This window comes from Mastigoproctus giganteus, chromosome 12, assembly GCF_048544385.1.
Source record: "Mastigoproctus giganteus isolate SK-2022 chromosome 12, ASM4854438v1, whole genome shotgun sequence".
In the NCBI taxonomy this organism is placed as follows: Eukaryota; Metazoa; Arthropoda; class Arachnida; order Uropygi; family Thelyphonidae; genus Mastigoproctus; species Mastigoproctus giganteus.
In genome coordinates this window covers 81,259,458-81,275,729 of record NC_143586.1, presented here as the reverse complement: position 1 = coordinate 81,275,729, position 16,272 = coordinate 81,259,458, and the positions used below count along the sequence as shown (strand labels likewise).

Sequence of the window (16,272 nt, the reverse complement as noted above, 5' to 3'; positions counted from 1 at the left end):
ACACCACCTCTCTGATATCGCAACAAAATACTCCAGGGTTTCACATCTGGTGAGTATGGATTTGGCAAACCCAGTCATCATTCTTCTCTTTCTTGCTTTCTTGGTAATTCCCTTCTACTTCTCTGTCTCATGGTAATGAGGGGATTTTTTTTTTTTTTTGGCTGGTGCAGCATAAGCCTCAGGCTTCCTTGCACCATATGGCTAATAATAATAATACCAGTTGACCAAAGAAAGTGTACCATACTACAAGTAGGAACTCCAGGCAGTACTAGAGACCCAACCCACAAGCTGTACTGGGACCACGCCATAATAACGTATAAGACCATCCCACACAACAGACCAGATATAATCCTTGTGGACAAGATGGAAAAGGCTACCTACCTGATTGACATAGCAGTGCCCAACACTAGCAATGTCCAGAAAACCCATGAGGAAAAAATTATGAAGTACAAGGACATGAGGTCAAGGAGATGTGGCATATGCAAGATGTACTATAGGTTTTAATACCTCTCGTTTTTGGAGGTTTCATAAAAAAAAAAAAAAAAAAAAAAATTCCTACAGATCGACATCCTTCATAAAATGTGGCTTTTGGACCTGTATGCAGTACTCAAAATGTGGCCTAATGATTGCCTTATTGCCAATGGGATAATCACTTCCTTATCCCTGCTGGCAAAATTCTATATATCACAGGCAAAACCATATAAAATGTTCTAGCAGACTGTCTACAGTGTTCCGAGAATTTGAGTCTGTTTGCACAATTATTCCCAGCACTTTTTTTTTTTGTTTTCCACTATGTTCAGTGTGGTATCACACAGTTGGTACTTATTTTAAGAATAATTATTATTTGCCTGATGTTCCATATTGATTTGAAGAGGTGGCAACTTTTTTGCCATCTCAAAATAATCTCTTCCATAAGTGCATTTTGCTGCATTAAAACATAGCGTCACTTTTCTTAAAATTATCTACTCTACCAATCTTGAAATAATCTGCAAATTTTGAAATCAAGCCCTGTAATATCCCTTTGTTGATGTCATTTAGAAAAATAAAAAACAACAGTGGTTCTAGTACAGATCCTTGGGAAACTCCACTTCTTACATTAGCCCAATTTGAAGGATAATCATTAATCACAACCTTCTGCCTCCTGCCATCCTCTAATCCATGTAAGGATTTTCCCCCTGATTCTGACATGTTCCAGCTTATATAATAATCTCTCATGTGGGTCTAAGTCAAATGCTTTGCTGAAATCCAAGTAAAGTGTTGAAATTATTTCTTGCATTCAGCTCATAAATGATTCTCAAAATAGCTAAGCAAATTAATTAAACATGATGTCAGGTAACAGTTGTTGCGATATTTTGTCACTTTACAAAATCATGCTGTTTTCATTTAGGATGACTGATCAGTAGTTACCTACTTCACTCTTAGAACTGCTTTTATGTTTTGTCAATATATTGGTACTTCTCCAATCCAAGGGAGAGATTTCCTTGGATTGGACACCCTCATTACTTTAATGGTTCAATGCACTCGCTTGCCACCTCCCTCAAAATTACAGGATATATGCCATCAATTCCAGGAGCCTTAATCACTTCTAGGCTTGAATATTTTTCTAATAATTAAGCTTCTGAAATTTCAATACCACTAATTTTATGGTTTCCAGCTTCACTCACCAGTTCCTACCGGCCATGAAGGGGGATTCCTTATGTAAATGGATGCAAAGTACCTGTTCAGTTTATCTGCAATATCAGCTGAGTTATCTAAGACTTTCAAACATCCTTTATGCAAGGATCCAAACTGGTTTGTGTTTCTCTATTTTGCATTCATATATGTGAAAAACTCCTTTCACTGCTCTTTGTTCTCTTAGCCAGTGATTTCTCATAATCTGCCTTGGCCAGCCTAACCATTTCTGTAGAACTATTACAGATCAGTTTGTAGCTGTTATAAGCTTCAGTACTTTTTATCACTGTAACTTTTCCATGCCATCTTGGAATCCTTCTTGTGCTGTACTTTCTTAACAGTGCATACAATTCAAGGCTTTTGTGACAACATCTTAAAGGTATACCATACTTCTAATATATTTGCAATCTGTGAGTTATCTTCCCAGTTGACAGGTACCTTAAGCAGATCTCAAACTCTTTCCTGAAATTAAAACCAATTCCTTTGCCTTTAACAACTGTTACCTGACAGTCATCTAATTAATTAAAAAAATTTTTCCCCCATGGTGAATTTCACTCCCAATTGTGCCATTCAATTAAGGGCAAATTGAAATCATGTAAGGCATTCACACTTGCTTGCCCATTCCATTTGCCTGTACAGGCTCTCAAACAGGATCACAATCCAAGCCTGTAGATTACTCCCACTCCCATTATACCTTTGCTTCCAACTATTTTACATCATCTCACACCAGCTTAGTGAGATTCGATACTAGCATGCATAATTTGTGAATATGAATTAACATGGTATAGCTTAAGACATGATAACATAAAACATGGAAAGTAGCAGTTTTCGGACTTATCAAAACATATTCTTCTTTACTTACAAAGATAAAAATTCAAGGGAAGTTGAAGCTGATGATAACTGAAATTTTGACAATTATATTACTGAAAAAAATTCCACAAACTTTTGTTTCTTTATATGAGTAACAAATGCACACTACAGAAATGAAATCAGTAACTGCAATCTTCAATTCTAGTGGAAACACCTGATGTTATTCATAAAATGAATAACTTTGCAGCATCATATATTTTGTCATATGGCAGATCCATGAAAGCCAGAACTCAACTGCATAGCTTTCTCTCTCTCTCTCTCTCTCTCTCTCTCTCTCTTTAGCCTTCTCCTTTAGCCCATGATACCTGTCAGCCTCTATCAAATCATCCAACATTCTAATTCTCTTTCTTATTTTTCTTTGTCTTACACAAATGATACAGAGACTCTTTGCCCATCATTTTCCCTTCAGTTATATCTCCTACACAAGTGCCATCTCCTCTCAGTAATACATATCCGATCCAGTTTGCTTTTTTTTCCTTACAGCATTTATCATATTTCTATTTTCTCCTGCCATCCTCAATATTCCATTTCGAACTTTCAGTTTTCCTCCACATCCAAATCTGAAAAGCTTCAATTCTTCTAATATGCTCCTTTAGTCTCAGATCCATAAAGAATTATGATGCTCTATACAGAACATTTAATTAACCTTTTCATTAACTTGATATCTATTCTCCCTGTAAATGATTGATTTCTCTTCTCAAATGAAAATTGACATTACTATTTAAATGTGGTGCGCTATGGCCATAGTGGCTGATGTGCCAAATAAATCCCAAATCAACCAACCAACTATTTAAATGCAAATATGTGGAAACCAGTTTTTTTTTGGAATGTTAGATGGAACAAAAGGGCAAGTCAGCAAGAAGAAAATAAACAGTGACTCAAAAAAAAAAAACCACCCATCCAAAATACTTTACAAAAATTAAAAGACTACACACTTACAGGAGTCCTTGTGTGGTGAGGTTTTATGGCACACCAGAATCTTAGGTTATATTAAATCTGTGTATTATGTTTGTACAAATGTCTTCTCACAGGCTGATTTTCATGTGAAGACTGAAAAACAAAGAATAAGTCACGGGAATGAGCCTTATTCCCCTGCCTGAAAATGGATAACTACAGTCCCTATATTAAAGGGACTCATTAAGAATTTCTCCAGTCTTCAATGGGGTTCAAACCCACTACACTCATCACAATGATGGGAAATTGTGCTCCCATCATTGTGCTCTATGAATTTAACTGCATCACAGTAAAGATTAATTTATTTAAATTCTTTTTACTCTGTGCTGTGTTGCCTCTGTCAGTTTCCTGCAACTATACAAATCAATTGAATCTTTTTGATTTCCTTTCTTTGAAATAGCTTTCTCCAATCTAACTGTCTTAACATTGAGGTAATTTTCCACGGTTTCTTTAACGTTCACAACACTAGCTGTTTTCAATTTTATAGTTAGATGGACCCAGGCTGGTCAGGATACTGAAACTTTTGCAATTACTAAAGACCTTATACAACATGTTTACCTACTAGAATACTAGACAATCTTAACCACACATTCAATGCTCTACTGTCCAACAACCTCTCGACATACACAGTTAATGTTAGTGGTCCTCTAGTTCTTCAGATTGAAACTTGGTATCATATAATGAAGCCTCTCTCTCATGGTTTTCTCAGCCTCATGACATTTCACATTACAACAATATGAAAAGGGATAATCTGCATGATTTCTATTCCTCCTTTCCTTGCTTGGATTACTGTTTTAACTCTCCTGTTCCTAATATATGTCCAATCATGTCAGTGATATTATTCTTGTAGGGATGAAATCCTTAATTCCACTTTGAAATCTTTCCTTTATCTAAATCTTGGTTTTCAATAAATATTCTAAGGCTGTTTAAGATGAGAAATTAGCATACCACAATTACTTTCATTCATGTCTTTAGTTTCATTTTCTAACTAAAACTCTCACCAGCTGTAAATTAGCTATAATAAATCCAACCATAACTTTTAAGAAGTTAAGACAAATAACTTGCTTCTTTTCCAAAGGTGATTGAGCCTTCCAATTAGCCAAAGTTATTGACTGTAACTTCTGTCCATCCATACTTTCACTGCTGTTACAACCTGATTCTATTGCATTCTCACCATCAATATCATTAATAAATATAGAAAACAATGGGCCTACCAGCGAACCCTGGGGAACTTCACTAATAACATTAGTCCACGAAGAGCAGTGACCATTGATTACCACTCTGTCTTCTTGCACCATCCCTTTATCCATAGCAGCAACTTGCCCTTAGTGCCATACTGCTCCAATTTCTACAGCAGTCTTTTGTTTGCAACAGTATCAAAAGCTTTTCTGAAATCCAAGTGTATGATATCAAAATTATTTTTTGCATCTAGATCTTTGTGATCGCATCGTAATATCCAATTAAAGTGATCAGAAATTTTCCCTTAACAAACCTATGCTGTGTTTGAAGTATAATTGTAGTCTTGTTTAGATGATCCTACATTACTTCTTTACCCAGTGACTCCATTATTTTCCATAGAACAGAAGTTAAACTAACAGGTCTGTAATTAATTGTGTCACTCCCTTTGTAAACTGGGGACACATTTCCACATCTACAGTCTGTGGGGACCTCCTCTAAAGCCAAGGATGCTCTCATAATTATGGCTAAGGGTTTGCTTACTTCCTTTGCTGCTTCACTATTACAATTTGATAAACTTCTGGCATCCACTTCCCTAAAGAATTCCTCATGTGTGAATGTAGATGCAAAATATTCATTCAATTTGTTAGCTACCTGAGCAGGATCATCAACAGTCAAACCATCGATATCAAATGTACCAACCTGATTCATCCCCTTTCTTCTAGAGTTTACATGAAGTCTTTGCTGTTTTTCTTTGCATCCTTTCCAAAGATTTCTTGTAATCTGCCTTTGCTTGCCTAACCTCCTTTGTGATTGATTACAGACCAGCTTATATCTATCATAGGTTTCTGTGTCACCTGTTAATTTATATGCATCCAATGCATTTTTCTTTTCTGCCACATGTCTCATTAGTGCATCTGAAATCCATCCATTTAGGCCTACAAATTGAACAATATTTCTTAGTTGGTAAGAAATTTCTAGTAGTTCCAACTGATGATGTTACCAACAGCAAATTTTAAATGGGAAACATTTAAAATTTGCTGTTGGTAACATCATCAGTTGGTTCCACTGTATAGATTTTAAAAACTGTCTGACACCACAATAGTTAGTTTTACGAAAGCAAAAATCCTTCCCTTTACCCCTGATGGTAGTTACTTCTTTAGTTTACAAAATGCTAAGTGGCCATTTGGCTTATGGCAAAAAGGATTTGTCTGGAATTGTATATCTTATGTGTTATATGGAAAGAGACAAAACAGCGCAGAAAGGGGAACTATAGGAAATTTTGGAATTGGTGAAAGAAATGAAAGAGGTGAAAGACTTGTAGAATTTGCAGAATCTCAAGGACTGTCAGTAATGAACACTTTTTTCAAGAAAAGGGTGAACAGAAAGTGGGCATGGAAGAGCCCAAATGGATTAATAACTAATGAAATCGACTTCATCCTCACTAACAGAAGATATATCGTGAATGATGTTACTGTCCTGAACAAGGTAAATGTTGGAAGTGATCACAGAATGGTAAGATGCACACTTGATATAGATGTAAGAAAAGAAAGGAAAAACTGACTTGAGTAAATAATACAAAGGTCTTTGAGATAACAGAAGAGGAGAAAAAGCAGTATGTACTGGAACTTAAGAACAAGTTTGAGCTTCTGCAGACTGTTCAGGACCAAGATATCGACGAGGAATATTACAACTTTCTGAAAGTGATAAAGCCCAAGAAACCTATAGGTAAAAAGAAATCTAAAGAAGAAAAAATCAATCAAGAAACACTTGTCATGATGAACCGAAAACGACAAAGGAAGAGCAAGAAAAACTCTGACAGAGAGAAAATTGAGTATAGTGAGTTATGCAAAGCCACTAGAAAGAGACTCAGAGAGGACATAAGAAAATTTAACACAAGAAAAATAGAACAAGCATTAAGGGAAAACAAAGCATTTAAATCAGCAGTCATGAGCAGTAATTCAGAAAGACAAATGATACTGAAACTGAAGAATAGCGATGGTGTACTTATGAATAGCAGAGAAGGCATAATTCAAATAGCAGAAGACTACTATAAAGAGTTATACAAGGAGCGAGGAAATCATGCCAGCAGTGGGGAAGATGGATCGCAAATTAGTAGTAACACATACAACTTACCTGATATCCTCCCTGATGAGGTAGACATGCATTGAAGAAAAAGAAGAATCAGAAAGCCCCGGGGGAAGATGAAGTTACTGCAGAGTTGTTAAAATTAGGAGGAAGAGACATAACACAAAAACTGGCAAGGCTCTTCACAAAGTGCATTAGAAAAGGTGTGACGCCTAAGGAGTGGAATAATGCAATCATAGTTTTGCTGCATAAGAAAGGAGATAAATCAGAAATTGGAAATTATAGACCAATTAGCTTGTTATCCCACATCTATTGGATTTGCTCCCTAATCCATCACATGGATTAGGCAGCAAACTCAAGTAAAGGACATTCTTATCAAAACTAAAGAACTAAAATGGTCTTGGGCAGGACACATAGCTCGACAGATGGACAGATGGACTAAGAAAATAAAAGAATGGTACCCAAGAGGAGCTAGAAGAAAACCTGGAAGACAAAGGCGGAGATGGATAGATGAAATTCATGAGTTTGTGGGTAGTAAAAGGATGGCCAGTGCTCAAAACAGAAGGAACTGGAAAGTTGCTGGAGAGGCCTTCATTCTGCAGTGGACTGAAAATGGCTGATAATGATGATGATGTGTTATACTTGATTACTATTTGAGAATAGGGCAGTTTGTTTAATGGGCAAGCCTAGCTCATTTGCCCCGTTTCCTGCTATGTTACATGGCATACCAGACACTCTGTCATACTTTAGAGTTGTTTTTTTTTTTTTTTTCCTTGTTGCCATTTACCACATATTCTTGCATAGGCTGTGTTTCCCTACAATTTGAATAAGTTTTGGCAGCATTACAATCACTATTCTTGTTCTTTAGATACATATTTTGCACATATGGGAGCATCTCAGCACTTTTAATGCTCCCTGTGCTACCTGTGAGTGATCTTTCTTGCATTTGTTGTTTGTTTGTTTGTTATTTGGTTTTTAGGAGCATTAGCAACTAAGGCCATATTGCTCCGGGGATATGTAGTGGTCATTCCCTGACCTTTCTACATCCTCCGTATTTGGTGGTCACAGGCTCGAACCCCGGTCTAATCAAGAAGCGTGTGCTACGCACTGCTGCTCCTGCCCACCTGGCTACAGAGGCATCTCTTGCATTTGTAACATCTGAGTGGATTAGGTATATATATTCTGACTTGACAATTAAAATAAGGTGTTTTCACCATCTTTGGGGGGCTTGTTTGCTGAAATTCTCTTCACATTTGTCACTCCTTGATCTTTAAGTTATTCACTTATTTCTTTACTTCTTTTCCTCTGATGCATGCAGAAAATCTCACTTGGAAATAACCATGAGTCATATGGGAAATTGCCTGCAGTCATTTCTGTCAGTCCTGTAAAGACTCTTACTCATCACTGTATTAGCCATTATTAGCCATTATTGACATACTTTTAAATATATCCTAGACTATAGTTTTAATATAAAATTGCACACTAATTAAAGTTATTGTAAATTATCAATTTCAAACAGACTATGGCACCTCTGGTGGCTGTATGAATGACGTAATAACATAACTTTTAAATAAATTATCTAATTTAAAACAAATAAACTATTAAAATTTTACAATGGTTATCAGTCTGTTTTTCAATGCTTGATGATACATGAAGTTGAGTCACTTAATGTGCAGTTAGTGTAGGGTTTTTAGGTCCAGTAGGTTCTGAGAAATCATTTTGCTCCTTTCTTGTCCCAGAATATTGCTCTTTCTCCTTTGGCCATTCAACAGTATTGTTTCTTACAGGAACAGTACTGCTGACTGACTTAACTCACAACCCACCTGCTGTCCAAACATTAAGTGTATCTCATGGTGAAAGTTCCTCCACAACATGAAATTTATGCATTGTAGCAAACCTTGTTTTCTCACAACTGCATACTACTTGGGGTTTTCAGCTCTAAATGTTTAAATAAAAAAAAGAAAGAAAGAAAAAAAGAATATAATCACATCAGAAAACTCAAATAAGGAAAAAAAAAGATGTCTGTGAGAAATTTTGATTGATTAACATGGAATTGTTTAATCATCCTTAATTGCTTGACAATTGGGCCTTGATATTTTGTTTGCTTTGTTAATATTAAATGTAAATGTTAAATGTTTGAAGCTCAATTTGCACGTTTCTCCAATTGCTTTACAGTTATAATGTCAGGTAACTATGTTGTTGTTTGTCACTAAAATGGTTTTCTTTAAAATCTAAGAGCCATATCTGGTTGCCAAACAATGAACACAATATGCAATTGCGTAATTAAAATGTGTTAAGTTTACTAATGATAATGTTATCATTTCTATCATTGTTACAAAAACATTTTTTTTGTCTGATAATAAAAGTTTAAAGTATGAACTTTTCAATATCCCTGTATAATGTAACAAAACATAAATATCAAATGAATGTATAATAAGAAGCTAATGCTTATTTAATTTATGAAAATAAATATTTATTTGCATAACCTGAATTTAAAATAATTCAAAAGTCTTACCTGCTCTTAATAATGCACCTGTTAAGTAGTGATATGTAAGTAACTGTCCCAACCTGTAGCTGGTAGTGAATAGCTCTTGCTTCTCAAAAATTTTAAATGCTAATGGAGAATGATCAACAGCCAAATATAGTTTTGCAGATGCACGGATGCTGAGGAGGAGATTAACTGAAGAAATATAGAAATATCGAATATGTAATGGATGCGACAAGGATGAGGCTGCCACAATCACGTTTCTAGGTATTGAGAATTCTCCAGATTTTTTGTCGAATTTATGAAAAGGTGGAGGAATAAATGTTGAGTATAGATCAATTAATTTATAATACAAATTGTCTTCCAAATAAACAGACACTGGTTGTAAAGATATATACAGTTTTTGTATGGCTGATGAAGAATTAGATTCATCTTTAAGTTTCTCCATAACCAGATCAATTACTAGAAATGATTCTTCTTTTGCTTCAAATAATACAGAGGCCAAAGAATGCTTCCCTAGAAGTTTATTTTTCTTTCCAGAACTTCTAGTGGGGTTCTCTTGTAAAAGTATTACAGAGTAATCAAAACCCATAGCTCCTTTAGTGTCCATTTGGTTATCTATTTGAAAATTTCCAATGCAAAAGCTAATTTCTTGTACATCCATTTGGCAATTTGAATGGCTATTAACAGTAAGATTTGGTCTTAAAATCACACATGTATTATCTATATTTATGCGCAAAATCTCAGTACTTTGTGTCACATCTTTTAATTCATCACAAAGAATAATACAAATAAATGATGATGTGAGAGAAATATAATATGACTGTTGATATGTACTATTTTCATTTTTTAAAAAATGACGTTTGTTTTTTTTTAATGAGACAGTTTCCTTTTCAGTGGTAATTTGCCTTTCCTTTTTATCTTCGAGAGGATTGCTCACTGATTCTGTAGACTGCTGTTGACATTCAACTAAGGTGTCGGTGTGTACTTTCCTTTTCATACTAATACCAATGCGACTTCTTATTTCCTTTGCTAGTATTTCAACTCTGTTCACAGGCTCAATAAACAAGTGCATGGTATGTCCAACTCTTTCTTTGTAAACTCGAATATCACCAGCATCAGGAATATGAACAAACTGGTCAGTGTCCGAAACAGTATCTATTGAAGAACTCCAAAATTCTAATGTCTCATAATCAGGATCTTTTTGATCAGGTTTTCTGGCTAGGTGAATGGTAGTAGTCTGATCTGAATGAAGTGGAAATTTGGAAGCAAGGGAAGGAAAAGTATAGTAAGAAGCACAACCTGGAGAAAGAAAAGGAAGTTGGCCATGGAGTTCTGTTTCTTCTTGTACAACACATCCTGAAAAAAAAAAAAAAAAAAAAAAAAGATATATATATATATATATATATATATATTTATATAAATAAATTGAAAAGCTGTAAAAGACAGCTATATATAAGTAGTAAGGAATACCAGAACTAGTGTATATATGCATGCACACACAAAAAAAAAAAACATGTTGTATAACACACAATCTCAGTGTCATTATCAAGGGTCAACCAAAGAAACTGTGAGAAAAGACAGCAGCATGTAGGCCACTGTTTCTTACTTAAACATTATGCAAATATTTCTTACATAAAGTGTTTCTTACATAAACATTATTTTGTGTATTCATCAATGATATTTGTGAAGGTATATCAGGCTTAATGTCCAAATTTGCAGATGACACAAAGGTTGGCAGGGTTGTTAATGACAGTAAAGACAGTATACTACTCCAACCGGATCTAGATAAGTTGGGCAAATGGGCTGAGAAGTGGCAACTGAAGTTTAACATTGACAAATGCAAAGTACTGCATATGGGTAGCAATAACTGAAGAGAAACATACCAACTCTGTGGTACTACACTCAAGGAAGCGGAAAGTGAAAAAGAACTGAGGGTAATTGTGCAGTCAGATATGAAGTTTGCTGACCAGTGCAGATGGGCTGCCAGGGTAGGTCAATGATATATAGGAATACAGGTCTGGAGGCCTCATTTTAGGAAGGATGTAGAGTTGCTAGAACGAGTACAAAGAAGGGCAACAAGATTGGTGAGGGGAACAAAGGGATGCTCTTACCAAGAAAGGTTAAGTTCTGCAAATTGCAATGCCTAGAGAGTAGGCACATGCGAGGCGATCTGATTGAGGTGTATAAGGTCTTGAATGGGTTGAGCAAAGCTGAATGCTGATGGGATTCTTCCTCTTGCTCAGATTAAGAACCTGAGGGGGCATAGATTCAAATTGAGTAAAGACAGTTGTAGAAGATGAGTGGAAATTTGCCTTTAGCCAGCAGGTAGTTGATTGGTGGAACAGACTTCCGTCTTTTGTTGTGGAAGTTGATAGCCTAAATAAATTTAAGGCTGAGCTGGACAGGCATTTTGAATGAATGGTGTGGTGAAATGGGAGGTTTTTTTTTTTTTTTTTGGCTGATGCTGCATAAGCTTGCTTTCTTGCATTTTATGCCTCTACTAATGCTAAGTAAATTTTGAATTTAGAATTAATCAATATGGAAGGAATGACAAAAACACAAAAGAAAATACTATTAAAAACAAGTATGCAGTTTATGGTTGACCCAACAGGGGATCAAATAGAATAAGTAAAAATACACAAAAATAATAAAAAAAGAACTTACTGTTTCCCCAAGTCAAATGTACACCTAAAAACATAGGAAATTATTAGCACTTAAAATGATTAAGACTAATGACCTCAGGTGGAGAAGATAGGAGAAATCAATAAATTGGAGGAAACAGAAATAAGTGTATTATTGATGTTTAATTAAATTTATGACAAATACAGCCAAGTATAGAACTAAGTAGCAAAATAAAGGAAGATAAATAGATTGGCTATGGCAGTTCAGGGGTGAAATAATCATTCTTAAAGATAGGGCCTTGAATGGAAATCTGAATTAAAAGAAACTGAGATAGCCATTCAGTGGGTAACAAATTTTCAAGACTGTAAGACACTGCAATGGTAAGGTGTATACTATATACCACAGTTTGCCAAACTTTTTAGTCATGGAATACTTTTTATCTTACAAAATATTTAAGGAGCACATATTCTTTTGTAGCTATTATGTTTTTGAAAAAAAAAATACATAATTAATGCTGAAATATATTTTATTTTTGAAAACAAAATCAAAATAAAAAAATAAAATATTGCTAATGTGTAATTTCTATCAGAAAAACATGTATAAAATATTATAAAAATCCATTCAAAATTAACAACTGTGTTCTGCATAAAACAAAAAGTTATATGCACACAAAAACAAAGCAAATTAAATTTTTAAAAGGAAAATACAAATTCGGTTTTAATGGGATTGGTGTTTGTGCTTTTTTTTTTTTTTTTATCACAAATTCACTTAATATTAGGAATAATACTGGAAAGTTCAATCCTCATGTCAGGTGAAGCATCAAGTCTATTCCTGTATTTGATTTTCATCGTATGTAATATAGGAAAGTCCAGTCTCGCACAAATCAGTTGTAGGAAAAGGAAGTAATACTTGAACTGCAAGTTTAACCATCTTCTTCTATTAGGCTACTCCAAAAATTACTTAGCGGAAGATCCTTAAACTTTTGTTTTAAATCAGGGTAAGAAATAAAATCAATTAGGCTTTCACAATCATGCGATTTCGTAATCATCTGGTTTGACTGTAATTATAAACAGATTTCAAACCCAAAATTTATCATTGGTGGTTGTACAAAAATATTCTAATAAAGATGACTGCATCACATAAGTGCTGTAAAATTGTGCTGGAAATTTCTTCATGGACTGTAGAATTTATTTCTATCTGGAGGAAGCAGTCAAAGTTATTTAATTCTATAGAGATATACAGAATTTTATCCATTGTACTAAAAATTGTCACATTCTTCCCTTGCAGCAACAGATTAATTTCATTTAATTTTGAAAAAAATAACTGCAAGATACGAGAGCCTCATTAATCACAAGGAATTTGTCAAACAGTCATTAAAATTTTGTCTTAAGTTACCAGAAGTGAAGAATATCAGTAGTTCACTATGAAATCCAAAAAGTCTTACAAGCACTTTGCTCATGTGTAAAAGAAGCGCTTTATGCCGACTATCCATTTCATCACACAAAATTTCAAATAACCTTGACTGAAGTGGTCAAGATATGACAAAGTTAAGCATTCGTACAGCTTCATCAAGCACAATTTTTAGATATGCTGGTATTTTTTTAGTTGCCAGTGCTTGTCTGTGTAGAACACAATGGCCTGATGTAGCCAAGTGGTCATGAGCATGAGTGCAGTAGCATGCGCTCTTTGAGTGGACCGGGGTTCAAGCTCGTGACTGCTAAATAGGATTAACGTTTGTATTGATGGTTTATTGTAAACTCCACTGACCTGGTGGCCATGCCGGAGTATAAACAAGAATGACTGTCAGTGCTTATGGTGCCACATTTATGATTTGCATCACAAATCCTCCACCTTCAGACCATTGCCCAAGCACCATCAATACATACATACATCAATACATTTTCCCCAACTAATTTCATGCTTTCTGATAAAATTGTTGATACAGTTGAATATTTCTTCCCCAATGGTATTGCTTAGCAGAGAATCACATAAGCACAGGTTCTCTTCAATAGTATTATTAAATCATATTGGACAAATCCTAGTAGCACAGCAAGTCCTGAAATGTCAGTGGACTCAGCTATTTGCAATAATTACTGCAAAGTTTCAGTCGACAAACTAGCTCTTTTTCCATGTCATTTGAAAGATCTTTAATATGATATGCTGCAGTATTCTTTGATAATTGTATTGCCTCATTTTTTTTAGCAGACTGCTAATTCAAGATGTTGTAACATGCATGTTACAACTTTTTTCACATTAGGCTTGGTTTTTTTTTTTTTTTTTTTTGATTTGGTAGTTGTTGGCGCATCGGCTTCTGTGGCCATATTGCACCTCCCAAGGTTTTTGCAGTACTTTGATCCAAGCCCGAGGCGGGAATCGAACCCGCGACCTTTGGGTTGCCGGGTAGGTACTTTACCCACTCGGCTAGCCCGGTCGGCCATTAGGCTTGGTATGCATTTCTCCAATAGTATGCACTTTTCCAGTAAGTGCTATGTGGCAACTTACTCATTAAGATGATTCTGTTGAACTTTCATTGTCTGTGTTAGCAATCTAAATCATAGAAAGTTTACAATTTTCAAGTCATGCTGTCTCTTAAAATAACTTATATCTTTGTATTCATCGTGATTGGTTTCCAAATGCCTATGAAGTTTAGCGGGAGCCAAAGAACTGTTTGCTAGTATTTATTACACGTGATGCACTGTGCATGAAGAGGATTTTTATTTCCAACACATGTGAAAGTGAAATACAAATAACTGTCATCATACTTTCGTTTTAGTCTTTTATTAGCTGAATTTTGTTTCTTTTATGCACTTTGATAGAAATTGTTTCACTTTGGACAGCTCACTAGTACTAACAGATTTTTGTGCAACAAAAGGCTGCGACTGTTCATCCTCACTTTGAAGTGTCACAATATTGTGCTTGTTTATATCGGCCACAGTTGCACCATTAGAAGAACTTGCTTTTTGTTGTAAAGTTTCTCCTTTCAGCCACAAATGAATAGTCATTTATTTTAGTAACAATATTTGGAAATGCTGATCTTTATACAAGAGAAGCTAGTTTGGTTATGTGTTATGCTTACTAGCTTACTGCAGAATAAGAACTGATGTTGTAATTGCAAAGACAGCCCCACCACCTGCAAAAATATGTCAGCAGGAGGCTGAGGGATTAAGATGCACGAGTTTGAAAGTGTTGAGTAAATATGTCATATCTAGTATGTGATCTGTCAATAACTGGAAAAAATAATGTTAAAATATACTCATACAATAAGTGTTGTACACTTCAAATATGCAAAAGTTAAACTGAAAAAAAAAAAAAAAAAAAATTTTAATTAATTATGATTTTTCATGGAAACACTGCTATATACAAACCTGGACGTTTCAGATTGGGGGGGGGGAGGGATAAGTAAACTGATAGACATATGTCTAAGCTAAACAAAAATTAGATTTTTATACACATAATATGGTAATAGCGTTTTATGAATGATCATATCCAATGCATTAAGAAAATGACACTGAAGAATTACAAGTCAAAAGAAATAACTTGCCAATTAGCTTAGAATAAAACTTTTTAATATTGACAACTGCAGTTTCAATATCATCGCAAATAGTACCAATCCTGGAACATTGGAATGAACACTTTTATAAATAGTGAATAACCAATGCGAGAAATTAACCACATTAAAATTAAAAACATCATCTTTATTAGAGCAATTAATAACTGGATGACCATTATCAATATTTATATTCAAGTTGAAATAATTGGCTTTTTTGTTTTTACTGTTAGTTTGATTCAAAAGAAGTTCCTAAGGATATAAATGGCCAAAATCATGGAGAAAATGTGGACAATTAAGCACACATGAATCACCAACACAAATAAAGATAAGAAATCCTATGGCTTCAGACCTCAGGGGCTCACACATCTGGTGAGTATGGGCTTGGCACACCCAGGGTCCTGAGCTGGATATCATCATTCTTCTCTTTCTTGGTGATTTCCTTGTCTCTCTCTCTCTCTCTCTCTCTCTCTCTCTCTCTCTCTCTCTCTCTCTGGGTCACAGGGTAAATCAAAATTTTTTTGCCTGGTGCAGCATAAGCCTCAGGCTTCCTTGCACTATGGCTAATAATAATAATAATAAAGATACAGATTAGCAATAATCTGTAATTAGCAATAATCGTGATTAGCAATAATTCACGAAGGAGAACTGCTCACAGATGTAGTAGTAGTAGTAGTGGCATGTGATGCAAGCAAGCATGTATATGAGCTTATGCAGCATCAGCCAAAAAAAAAAAAAAAAAAAAAAAAAAAAATCACACCATTCCCTCCAAATGCCTGTCCAGTTCCTTCTTAAATTTATTCAACCTATCAATTTCCACAACGACAGATGGAAGTTTGTTCCAGCAATTAACCAC

At 34.9% G+C, this 16,272-nt stretch overlaps 1 protein-coding gene across 2 annotated transcripts in view; it reads right to left on the bottom strand.

Annotated features, from left to right (window-relative positions):
• The window catches only part of Vps13B (vacuolar protein sorting 13B), a 965,007-nt gene that overhangs the window by 104,788 nt on the left and 843,947 nt on the right, over positions 1-16,272 (bottom strand). For both annotated transcript variants that reach the window (XM_090386413.1, XM_090386414.1), the window contains exon 44: positions 9,275-10,603. In XM_090386413.1, coding sequence (XP_090242539.1) covers positions 9,275-10,603 — 1,329 coding nt within the window. The remainder of the gene's footprint in view (positions 1-9,274; positions 10,604-16,272) is intronic.